This window comes from Carcharodon carcharias, chromosome 12 (assembly GCF_017639515.1).
Source record: "Carcharodon carcharias isolate sCarCar2 chromosome 12, sCarCar2.pri, whole genome shotgun sequence".
Lineage (NCBI taxonomy): Eukaryota > Metazoa > Chordata > Chondrichthyes > Lamniformes > Lamnidae > Carcharodon > Carcharodon carcharias.
In genome coordinates, this window is record NC_054478.1 from 57,845,531 (window position 1) to 57,858,386 (window position 12,856).

Genomic DNA, 12,856 nt, shown 5'->3' on the forward strand with positions numbered 1-12,856 from the left:
AGTATTTCCAGCATTTTATCTTTTTTGATTATGTGATGTATTCTTGTATGGCATCATCAATTTGCAGTCTATCATGGGAATGCAGCCAAATCCAGGAACGCTGTATCCAAACCCTCAATAAAAAAAGGAATCCCACTAGTCTTTGCAGCTTTGATGGAAGCTGAAACAGATGCCATTAAGATTCTGATTCCAACATGTGCTCTACCTTGGACAGATTAGTAGACCACACACAATTTCTAGGTAACTTCAATCTCCTCCAGTCTGTCATCTGACTAACCACTGGCAAGCTTGGCACTGAAAAATTACATTTTCATCTTGCAGCGATCACAAACCAGCTGAACATTATAAAGTGAATATCTTTCCTGTTGCCAAAAGTTGCTGGTTCATCTTGTCATGTCTTGATGGCTACATGAGTATAATCTATAACCCAAGCTTATGAGGGAAACTAGCCATCTTTATTCTGTACCTGACTTGGTGCAACATTGGATACGGAAGTGGAAAATTTAAATTTAAAAGAATTATGTAAACCATAACAGTAACATTCCAGTTATTTTGTAACACAGGATTTAAGCACATGGAATGCGCAGAAGTCCCCAAACAGTGATCCATTATTCCATCAACTTCAAACCTTTATGTATATTCATGAAAAAGCTTGACTCACAGAAGTGAACTGTTTACAATGGACAACCATGGCCCAACGCTGCATCTGCACCAGAAAACTGTCGAGAGCTCAACACCTGGACTTGAATCAGCTAGGCAGCAGAATTGCTTATAGAGCAGTAAGAACGGGGATGCCTTGTGTCCAGCAGAAGTGATGGTTATTTCCCTCATGGTGTGAGCCAGATTACCTTGCCCTCCAGATCACAGAGGGTATCTTTCACACCTTGGACTTCTTATACTCAGGGGTGCTGTCTAGGTGGTCTGCCTTGGCCTCTAGCAGCTGTATGCCTGCTCCAATCCCCCTCATCAGTTCTTTGACTCCATCAGAGGCTTTGACTGTTCTATTTGTGGCCCTTGCTCTACCGTACTGCAGCTTACCATTTGAGGGCTCCAGCTACTTCTGCCTGCTGCTACTCTTTCTTCCTCCCTTCTGCGTAGCTTCTGGCTCGGCCCCCTTCTTAAGCCAATGCTCATGTCTTCTGGCTCTGCCCCCTTCCTCAGCTTACACTCAGGGCTCCTGGCTCCACCCCCTTCTGCCCACACTCAGGGCTCCTGGCTCCACCCCCTTCAGCCCACACTCAGGGTTCCTGGCTCCACACCTTCTTCAGGCCACATTCAGAGCTCCTGGCTCCATCCCTTCTTCAGCCCATACTCAGGGTTCCTGGCTCCATCCATCCTTCAGCACACTCAGGGCTCCAAACTCCACCCTTTTCTTCAGCCCACACTCACGACTGCTGGCTCCACCCCTTCTTAAGCCTGCACTCAGTGCCCCTGACTCTGCCCCCTTTTCAACCCACATTCAGGACTCCAGGCTCTGCCCTCTTCTTCAGCCCAAGCTCAGTGCTCCTGTCTCCACACTGCCCTGCAAATGATTATTAAGAAATGGTGAGTTTATGTGAGGAGAGCTACAATACAAAATTTTAACAGACTACATTTATGGAAATGCCACTCTTGGAGCCTCTGATATTATTTGATTAGCTGTAAAAACACAACCGAAAATGGAAATGTGGGAAAAGAGAATTGAGTTATAAAATGCTTGGAAACTGTGTGCATTGAACTTAACCAACCCCTTCAAATGAATAAACACAGCACTAATTTCAAGAATAACATCACTTTTTTAGGGTATTTTCCATTGAACTATTATTAAGTCTGCACACAGTTAGGTAGATACTTTTCTAAAAGGACACATTGCATCATCTATGTTATAGCTGCAAAAAGGTAAACAGGCATTTCTAAAATTTGGATTAAGATAGTTGAAAATATTTTTTGGACACAGTGTAAAATTATTACCTGGCTTTCAGCTGGAATTCCATCCATTATCTTCTCAAATGGTCGTGATTTGCTGATTGGTGATATTCATAGAAGGAATGTACGGATTCTTGTGCAGTCTCCTAATCGTGGCAATGCTGTTGGTGTGGATTTCCACTACTATCTTGGCATGATCTTTTGGACAGATACCATTCAGAATAAGGTAGGCAAGGTTCCCAAAACTAAGTGCTGAATCAATAACCTGCGAAAGATGAACTTGTGTTGAAAGCCCTTTAACACCATGCGTATTGTGTTTCTAAGTTCTGATTTCCCAAAGGTATTTTACTGCCGATAACCTGTTGTTAATCTGGTAATACTTTCAAGATTAAATTTTCTATATTCCAAATGAACTGCATTGTTTCACGTGTAAATTATGCAGGTTATGGTGAATTCTTATGGATAATTGCAAAGCACTGAAAATTTCAAATCTGAATAAGGGCAGCTGAATAAGGCCACCCTTACAGCCAACCCAACCCCTTACTCACCTTTCTGCCTTTCCCCACTTGTTAAATTCTCAGCCATAGTGTAGGAAGATGAACTCTTCAGAGCACCTCCTTTTGGTGAACAAGTGGTCAAAGCAACAATTAGCGATCAGTGGAAGAATTGCACAATCTGTAGCTGGAGTGTGAAAGCACCAAGAGACACACCCCTCAATCCAATTTCCCGGTAGCCCAAAGACCTTCGGACCAACTGGTGAAAGGCATCTCAGTATAATTATAAAGCCCCACTATCCAAACCCATTACCCAGTGAGACTCTGCAATCTATTTAGTATAAACTCTTACCAAGAAATAACTCTGAGTAATAGCACCCAAAATGAATCCTCCTTAATAGATACATAATTACTGCATAAGTATTATGTCATCTGTAATTGTTCTGTGTTGTTTCCTGACATTAAACAGCATGCAATGTTTTACAATTTACACAAAATAATTTTAAAGACAAGTGAAAATGTTTCAGACCATTTTACTAAGCTTTCTTCTCTTTATCAGCTGTTCTCTGTAGATCACAGTGGTTCCAGAATCCAACAAATTTTAAATGTTTCCATTGACACTCCTGAAAATGTAGCTGTGGACTGGGTGAACAATAAGTTGTATGTGGTGGAGACCGGTATTAATCGAATTGAAGTAGTTGATCTGAATGGAAGTAATCGTATAACACTAATTGCAGAAAACCTGGGAAGCCCCCGAGGCATTGCAGTTGACCCCACTGTAGGGTAAGAGCTGAAAGAATTATTTTCTGTAATAAAACAAATCCTGTTATTTATTTGGAAAATGACCAAATGTATTGAATTTAATATGGTTTGCTTTCAATATCACAGCCTCTGTAGTGAGGATGGTAAATGCTTATATCAGTTTAATGATTTCGGAGGCTAATTTTTGGCTTTCTGAGCACTGAACCAGGTTTGTTGCTTACAAAGTTTTCTGCTAAAATTGAACTATATTTAATTCCAAATGAAAGCAGAGCACATATAAATCTAAGGTTGTAAGGTTGTAAGGTCGAAGGGAGTAATTTTAATCTAATCTGCCTGGTGGAAATTTAATGGGAATGGATTGGCAGTGCATTTTACGCCCTATTCAATTTTATTTTCTATTGAAGTCAATGGAAAGTAAAAATTGGGTGGAGTGTAAAACAGTTGGTCAATGATTCCCCACCGAGTGGGTTAAGTTAGAAATGCTCCTGAAATGTCAGAATTGTTATTTGGAGAAGATTCCGTAACATGGAAATTTACAGATACTTAAATTATAAATGTGGATATCCTAATTAGTGCAAAAGGCACTCTTTTGTGCACATGCTGATGAGTGCCAATGTTGTCAGGTAGTCAACCTTGGCTCAGTGGCAGCACTCTTGCCTCTGAGTCACAAGGTTGTGGATTTAAGCCCCAATGCCAAGGATTTGAGCACTTGAGCAAGGTTAATACTTCTGCGCAATACTGAGGAATTGCTGCACTGTCAGAGGTGGCAATGTTAAACTGAGGGCTTGAGCTGCCCTCACAGTGGATGCAAAATATTCAGTGGCAATATTCAAAGCAGATGCATTTTTGTTCTTTCTATGGTTGATCTGATAATGTTCTTCTAATGATAAAGTGGAATTAAATCAGGTAATAGTAATATTTACAGAAAATTGCCTACATTGACCCTAATATATACTGATTGATTTTATGATTAACATAATTAGGTCATGTATTTTTCTGTCATGTATCCCCCTCCTCTTCACCCGAAGGCCCTGACTTCCTGTTGTCATACAGTTTCATAGGTTATTGTTTGCTTTGTAGAATCATAGGCCAGAATTTTCCCATTGGCGCGCGAGGGTGGGCCCCCACATCCCCAAATGTAAAATGACACGCGGTGATGTTGGGCATGCGATTATCTCTGATACGTGCCCGGCATTAATTATAACGGGCCACTTAAAGCCCTTGAGGTGCCAATCGATGGTGATTTTTCGGCGCCCATACAAACTTCAGGTCAGCGCAGTGGGCAGGTGGGTAGGACACATTTGTATAAACCTCATCCACGGGTGGGGTAAGAGGGCTCAGTGGGGTTGTGAGTGTGCTCTATCAAATATTGATTTTTCAAAGTTACTAATACTTGCCTGTGTGATCTGCAACACTTCAAAATGCATACCAGCTGCTTGGTCTGGACTCACAGCCTTCAGGTCAGTACTCTGCAGTGAGGAATCATTTTTGGGCCTGCGGGTTTCAGGAAGCCTTCCCTTAGCCTGGGAATGGGAGCTGAACTCTCAACTGGAGGAACATCCTCTGAGGAGGGAGGGAGGGCTAGATGGGGGAGAAGGCCAGGAGTGCACATTCAGCCTCCAGAGGAGCTACTTTTGGGAGGACAGGCGCAGGCACAAGGGGTGCAGGGCCAAGAGGTAGTCCAAGGTGGAAGGGGCCACAGAGGACACCACTATCCTGCTGCCAGGATATATGGGCAGCGAAGCAGTTATCTCAATATGTCTGAGGCACAGTGCCGAAGGAGGCTCCGTCTCTCAAGGGAGACAGTCAAATATATCTGTCAGATGATTGGGCCTGAGATCTCCGTGAACTGTGTGGGTGGACATCCAATGCCAGTGGCTCTAAAAATCACAACTGCCCTCAACTTCTATGCCGCTGGCTCCTTCCAGGGGTCAGTGGGTGATCTTTGCGGAGTCTCCCAATCAGTTGTCCACACTTGTGTCAAGCAGGTTACAGATGCTCTCTTCAGGCGTGCATTGACCTTCATCCACTCCTGTTGGGACCAGGCAAGCCAGACACAGTGACCCAGAGGCTTCGCGGCCATTACTGCCTTCCCCCCGCGTCCAGGGTGCAATAGACTGTACACATGTGGCCATCAAAGCACCAGCAGGTGAGCCCGGTGCCTTCGTCAATAGGAAGGGCTTCCACTCCATGAACGTGCAGATAGTGTGTGACCGTAGGATGGTAAGTCTACAAGTCTGTGCAAGGTATCCAGGCAGCTCCCACGATGCCTACATCCTCAGTCACTCCCAGGTGCCGCGGCTCTTCAGTGCTCCAGCCCGGCTGGATGGATGGCAGCTGGGTGACAAGGGCTATCCCCTCAGAAGATGATTCATGACGCGCTCTGCCATCCAAGAACAGAAGCTGAGCAGCGGTACAATAGGAGCCACGCCTCCACAAGGGCTGTGGTGGAGAGAACCATTGGTCTTCTCAAGATACGCTTCCGATGCCTGGACCGCTCAGGGGGCGCACTCCAGTACCCCCCAGATCGTGTCTCAGTGATATTGGTTGCATGCTGTGCCCTCCACAATCTTGGACTGGAAAGGGGCGACGCAGTGGACGATGAAGATGTCAACGCAGTGGCTGCGGCTGCACACGATGAACCAAGCAGTGAGTCTGAGGATAAGCATGCACAGGGAAATGCTGAGGGGATAGGTGCTGACCCGGGCATACTCCAGGGAGGCAGGGACACCCAGGAGGCTTTAATCCGATGAACCTTCAGCTAGCACACCACATATGGACCTCCAGGACAAGCCTGGGCTGTAGACTACGTACTCAATACCTAGGTGCAAAATCTACCTGGTTAGCAACATTGACTAAAGGCCTTGTTAATAAAGCTGAATGTCCCACAAAACACTCATAACATTTTTGGAAACCATCCACCTGCAGAAGAAAAGAGGCACCCTCAACCATGGTGACACGTCTGAATTTAATATCACAACCAAAAAAACTTTAAGAAACAAAATGACAAAGGTGTTAAAAATCACACCAGCTCATAAAGACCTCATTGTGGGCCAACACAAAAGCACCAGTGATAAACCTGTGATGTGCCTAAGGTGCCTTATATTTATGTTTTTGGGTGCTACATCTTGGTGCTGACCCCTCACTGGGAGTGGCGTCTGAGATAGCCTGCTGATTCTGCTGTCCTGTTGGCCTCGATGACCTTGGTGGTCATCCTCTGGCCTATGGAGCCTGTGCTGTCCTTGCCTGGGAGGGAGCTGCCGGTTCCACAGCTGGCATCTCCTCAGTTGTCGCAGCCGCACTGGATGCAACGGTTATTGGCAGAGGGGCGGAGGAGCTGGTGGCTGTGAGTGTCAGATCAAGTGACAAGGCATCTTCATCACCGTTGTGCTGTTGCTCCCTTCCTTCCTCTTGGGCTGCCATGGTTGTGCAGGTGACATTCCTTGGGGGTCTGAAAGCAGGAAATCAAAAGGGAAAGATTGGTTTGAGGGGAGGGGAATGGGATGGGAAGGAAGAGATCCCTGATCATGCCAAAAGCAGCTTGCTCATAGCAGGATGAGGATGTGCTGGGAGTTGAAAAGGGACATAAGGCAGGAAAATACCATCATCCTCAGTGTTCTCAATGACACTGGATGCTGTGGGCCCCATTGTATTCAATCATTGTACTGAGTGTAAAAGTGTCTGAATAGTTGTGTCTGATTACTTTCCATTAAAGCTAATCAATCAAACTATCCCTTTCTTTCCAGCTATTTATTCTTCTCTGACTGGAATGATGGTTCAGGAGAACCTAAACTAGAGCGTGCCTTTATGGATGGATCCCATCGCTTTGAACTAGTCAAGACAAAGCTAGGATGGCCTGCTGGAATAACACTGGACATTGTTACAAAAAGAGTTTTTTGGGTCGACAGCCGTTATGACTACATTGAAACTGTAACATATGATGGACTTGAAAGGTAAATGCATCAAGAAAAATCTGTTGACTGATTTTTTTTTAAACAAATCCAACTATTTGAAAGTATCTTGAAGAGCTGTTGTTTCTCCTAAGGTTCAGCTTGCTCTTGTGTTGGGTTTATAAGAAAGAAAATATTTTATATATAATAAAAATGGTCATCTTGAGAGAATGTGCAGAGTATTTTGCATGTATGTTTCTGGTTATAATGCTCTAGGCATATTCCAATCACTGTTTCATGTTCTATATGTTCCACACTGTAGAAAATGAAGTGATTAAATAAACAAAAAAAAACTCTGCTGCACCTCATTCACTTCCACTTTCACATAACTCAGACAAGAACAATTTTCAGAATTTCTCTTATCATGAAAGTGGTTGGTGAGGCGTCTTCAAGGTTATGAAATTTGGCAGATACCATCACAAAATTAGTTTCAAATAACACTATGCTGAAAAAAGAAACACTTCAAAGGTTGAAAGTTTTGAGATAAAATGCTGGAGTTTTCTTTGGATGTATCTAGTAATGATAAACTTAGTAAATTGCGCCTGTGTTTTATTTACTTAATAAAAAGGAGATACAAAAGGAGGGACAAACAGTTCTGCTTTGGCCAGCCTCTTTGAGGATAAATTGTTTGCTATTCTTTGTGAACCATAGTTAATAACTTTTTAAAAATGTGGTGCTTCTTTGTAATAATTGATACTGAAGAAAGAGCTATAATAGATTAAAACTCAACAACTTTCATGTATATGTATTTCTAATGTAAAAGAGCAATTTAACATCATTTGAAAGGGGAAAGCTGGACACTGAGTGGAGAGAGGGAAAATCTGGGAGGTGGGGAACGCATGACCAGAGAAGCTGCATGATCAGGAAATAGCAGTGCAAATGGTTTTGGGCAAGAATTCTAAATGCCAGGACATACGTGGCCAACTGAAAAAGCAAAAAATGTTGGAAATATTCCACAGGTCAGATTGCATCTGTGGAGAGAGAAACAGCATTTACGTTTCAGGTCACTGACATTTTGTTCTGTAAAGAAGCAATAGCAACTGGATTGAAGATATTGAGTTTGGAAGTAAAAAAATCTATGAAATACTCATAATTAGTATCATAATTAAAAATGCAACATGTGGTTGGAGGTTGGAAGAGATGATTTATGGTGGGAAGAACGGTACAGGATTATTGTTGCTCTTAGTAGGAAGATTTTGGCCACAGAAAAGCAGTCTTTCAGATGGTCAAGCAGGTATATCATTGGTTAGCTGGTAATATATAGATAATGCATCTCATTCTAGAATGAGACCCATGAATTTGAATCCACGTCACGGGATGTTGTGTTGTAAGAGGTTATCCAGAATGTTAGTTAAAGGTGAAAACAATGTGGTTGAGGAACAGATCAAGAGAGAAGCCATGAGTTTAAGAGTGCACCTGTGAAAAAGTTGGAGATAATTTCCTTCAAATGTTCAGAATTGTGCAGTTAATGGTGGAGAGGTTAAATAAGAAAGAAGAAACGAAGGAATTATTAAAAATGTCCTTTTGTGCCTCCTTATTCTAACAACTAAAATAATGATATTTCAATTAGCCATATCTACTGTGTCACAACTTGCAATGATATAAGTAAGAGCAAGAATGTGGGAGTAACTGGACTGCTCCTCAGAAGAGCCAGCGCAAACTCAGTGGGCTGAATGGCCTCCTTCTGTGCTGTTCTATTCCATGATTCTACGATTCTAACACTAGTCTGCACTCAAGTTTGTGGGCCTTACCCTAGATTGCATGTGACATTTTATTAGTCTGACTGCCCAGTGCTGGGCCTGCTTGACTGCTTCTAGTTTGCATGGTCGCAAAATGCCCATTCTTGTACTATTAATCCCATTTGAGGAGCTTTAATATGTCACTGATGACAAACTGTTCTCAATATTGATGACAAGCTTAAATCTGTGTACTAACAATGATGCATCATTTTTTGCTTGAATGTTTCAAGGAGTAATAGAAAATTTATGTTGAAAGCGAAGAGCAATTTGTTAGTCTAATGGGAACATTCCAGTATTCCAATTCATGGTTAAACATGAAATTAAATAACATTGTTATTTACTCACTCTTCATGAAAATAATGTTCATATCACCTTCCTTGATCCATCTGAAGCATTGGAATCTGTCAATCATATTAATAAACATTGCAAACTTTCCCAACTTTTTTTCAGTTGGGCAGGAGGAAGAATGTTAATGTTCTGGAGAAAGGAAACCACTTTCATTTTTGGAACTTCAAAATCTCCCTACACACTGACTTTTTTTAGGTCTTCAGTAGTTCTCACTTCCTATATTGGATCCAGTCTTAAATTTGCCAAGTTGATTTCAAGTTCTACCTTCCATTTAGAGATGAAAGAATACAGTACAGTCAACTCCCATTGTTCATGACCACCGCCAACCCCCACCCCCCCCAACACCATCACAACTTTGGCTACCCACGCAAATGTGCTTGTACGCCCGATCACAGTTCGCGGTCCCAAAACTTCACTCATACACGATCTAAAATGTTAAACTTCTCACCTAAACACAAGTTGGCCCTGAAAAGGTAATAAAACACTGAATTCAGAGGTCATAGAAACTGCTGCTTTTCCACGTAGAAAGCATGTACTGCGCATGTGTTTTCTCTGCGCACGTGCCGTCACTAACTGCATATGGTTTGCTGTGATTTACAGGATACAGTAACTTCCGGCCAGTATTTTACAGTACAGGTACAGTACAGCATTTTACTAAAAATGAGAGTGTCGGAGCCAAGAAGAAAATGTCCCAGGAAAGTGATGACACTTGAGCAAAAAGTCACAACCTTAGACTGAAAGATGGTGCAAGTGTTACCATTTTGGCCAGGGAATACCCTGTCAGTGAATCCACAACCGGCTACGTTAGGCAATCTGAGGAAAAATTAAGGGTAGTCGTACTGCCAAGTTAACTTTTAGTGAGCAGAAAAGATCCACACTTAGAGGAAATGGAAAAGTTACTCAACCTGTGGATAGAGCACCACCATCGAAGGAGGACGCCAGTTAATAGTCCAATCATTCGAAACAAAGCACTTGAATTGTACTAGCACATAAAGAGTAGTAAAGAGGGTCGTGCTGGTGTCACCGGTGACGATGAAGGTGATGCAGAAGGTGCCTCTCCTTCAATTTCCAAAGGATTCTTAGCCAGCACAGGATGATTCAATTGCTTTAAGATTGTTTCAGGCTGCATAATGGGAAGTTGGTGGGAGAGGCTGCATCCCTTGACCATGCAGCTGCAAGAGAGTTTCCGAAAGCACTGCGGGAATACGTTGAGGAGAGAGGCTACCAGGCAGAGCAGGAGTTCAGCGCAGTCGAAACAGGCCTGTTCTGGAAGAAGATGCCAGATAGGCCCTACCTTTCTAAAGAAGAAAAGACAGCTCCTGGTTTTAAAGCAGCAAAGGGCAGGCTGACACTTCTGCTATGTGCCAATGTGGCTGGCTTAATACTGGTTTATAGGTCAGAAAACCCGTGAACTTTCAAAGGGAAAAATAAATCTCATCTGCCAGCCTTTTGGAAGGCTAACAGCAATGTCTAGGTTATAGTAGTCATATTTGAAGACTGGTTTGCCAGTTGCTTTCTGCCAGAGGTCCACACTTATCTGAGGGAAAAGAGCCTGTCTTTTAAGGTCCTACTAATCCTCGATAATGCAACGGGTATCCACACTGTCTCGCAGAGTATTATCAAGATGTCAACATTTTGTTTTTACCCACAAATACTACACTTATCCAACCAATCTATGGGCAAACAGTCTATGAAAAATTGTTGTGAATGCAGCAATTGTAGACCGTGCTGATTGCTTAATGTTATTGAACATGGAGTTGCGTCTTCCCCATTTCTGAAACTGCTGGTCAGTATTATTCAATCCACTGTTTCCTGATACAGTGAATTTATTTGTCCACAGCTGTGAAGGACTTCCACTGTGTATGGTTAACAAATTCACTCCTGAGACTTACATCCTTTAACTATTGCAATGTAGACTGAAGTTCGGATTTTCCGGCCCTGGCATGACGGATCCCGTATGTGGCAAGTCAAAAGTCCATTGACTTTGGCAGGACAGGAAGATCCTGCTGGTGAATGGGACCAGAAAATCCCACCCCGAGTCTATTTACCTCTGTGCTTCCAAATTATGTACTGACAGAAAATAGAACAAAAACAACTTCATACTTATCCATCATCAATACAGTTGTATTTAAGTCAATGCCTTTCAAACTAATTTGTTAGTAAGGACAAGTCCTAATGATTTATGCAGCTGCTGTGTTGCACATAGCCAAACAAACAGAAGAGAGGAGGATATCAGTGTATATGGAATTAAATCTACTTCCATGTTTTGCATCAATAAACTCTTCCTGCATACTGAGAAAAACTCTTTCAACTTTTCTCCCTCACCCCTTTAAGTGTAAAAGCAGTGTCAACTTTCCATTTACTCCCTCATAGTCTCACCTAATAAGGTTGCCAGTTTGATTCTCATTTTTGCTGAACCTTGAACAATTCTGTTCTATGTGGATCTGTCCTCATTCAGACTGCTTTGAGGCGTATTTCAGATAAAGCGCTTGGACTCGTCAGGAAGAAGGCTTCATTTGCCATCAGGTGGAATTTGAATCCAGGTCCCAGAGGTGTTGGGGAATCTGCCACCCAACTCCTGTGTTTGTACTGATCCTGTTTAGCATGATTCCATTGCAATGCATCCATGCCAGTTTGAATTTAATTTCAATAGGACAATTATATACTTGTTAGGAGGCATTGTTTTCAAAGGCAAATGCCTAGCAATGTTTTTAATGTCTTATAACATATTTGCCTGGCTTTTTCACAGAAAAACTGTTGTTAGCGGAGGTGCTGCTGTTCCCCATCCTTATGGAATAACTAATTTTGAGGATAAATTATTCTACACTGACTGGACCAAGATGGCGGTTATGAGATCCAATAAATTTAAAGAAAGCAACCCACAAATTGTCTATCAGTCTTCACTGAAACCATTTGGACTGACAGTTTATCATGCATTCAAACAGCCATTAGGTAAGTTTAGTTAAATCACATAGATTTAGATAAATTGATTTTAATATTTTATTGTATGAATGAAAGTAACATAGTAATTTATGCTGCATAAACTTTAAGCACAATCTTAAATACTTATAGCAAAGAATGGGTTCCAGATAAATTTCAATTTTGGAATTTCAGTAGGATGTATGCCAACTTGCTTCAGAAATTAACCATTTTTTACTTTTTGTGGATGATTTTGTGGTTATTTTTGTCGCTGTCATCCTATCTCCTATAGAATAACTTGCACCTAATAATTGCACTAAGAGCTCAATTTATTGCTAATGAAATTAAAAATGTGCATAATTTCTAGATAAAAAGACACTCTTTCATTTCCATTGATACAAAAAACATTGGCCCAGATCTTATGTTCAGCGTCAGAGATGCTGTGTCCCACACTGCCTCAAATTTAATCTGCCATCTTATCATTTTACACCGGAGCCTTTGCATTTTCTGAAGTCGGCTCGAGCAGGGTTGCAGGAGCAAACATAGTCGTGAGGCAAATTGTCAGACATAATTCCAGCGCAGCCACACCCCCTTTTCTCATTATGAACTGAAGACATGCCCCTTAAGGTCTGAGTTCAGTTCATTGACTTACATTGTTTTAAATGGAGCTGTCAACCTCTGATACTGCACAGCCTCACCCCACTAAAAGTGCTAATACCCCCTCATCCCCAAAATTGTT

At 42.1% G+C, this 12,856-nt stretch overlaps 1 protein-coding gene across 1 annotated transcript in view; it reads left to right on the forward strand.

The window, feature by feature from the left end:
• Window positions 1-12,856, forward strand: part of lrp2a (low density lipoprotein receptor-related protein 2a) — a 387,109-nt gene that overhangs the window by 146,869 nt on the left and 227,384 nt on the right. The window contains exons 13-16 of the mRNA XM_041200238.1: window positions 1,962-2,131; window positions 2,959-3,182; window positions 6,908-7,114; window positions 11,948-12,150. Of these exons, the coding sequence (XP_041056172.1) occupies window positions 1,962-2,131; window positions 2,959-3,182; window positions 6,908-7,114; window positions 11,948-12,150 (804 nt within the window). The remainder of the gene's footprint in view (window positions 1-1,961; window positions 2,132-2,958; window positions 3,183-6,907; window positions 7,115-11,947; window positions 12,151-12,856) is intronic.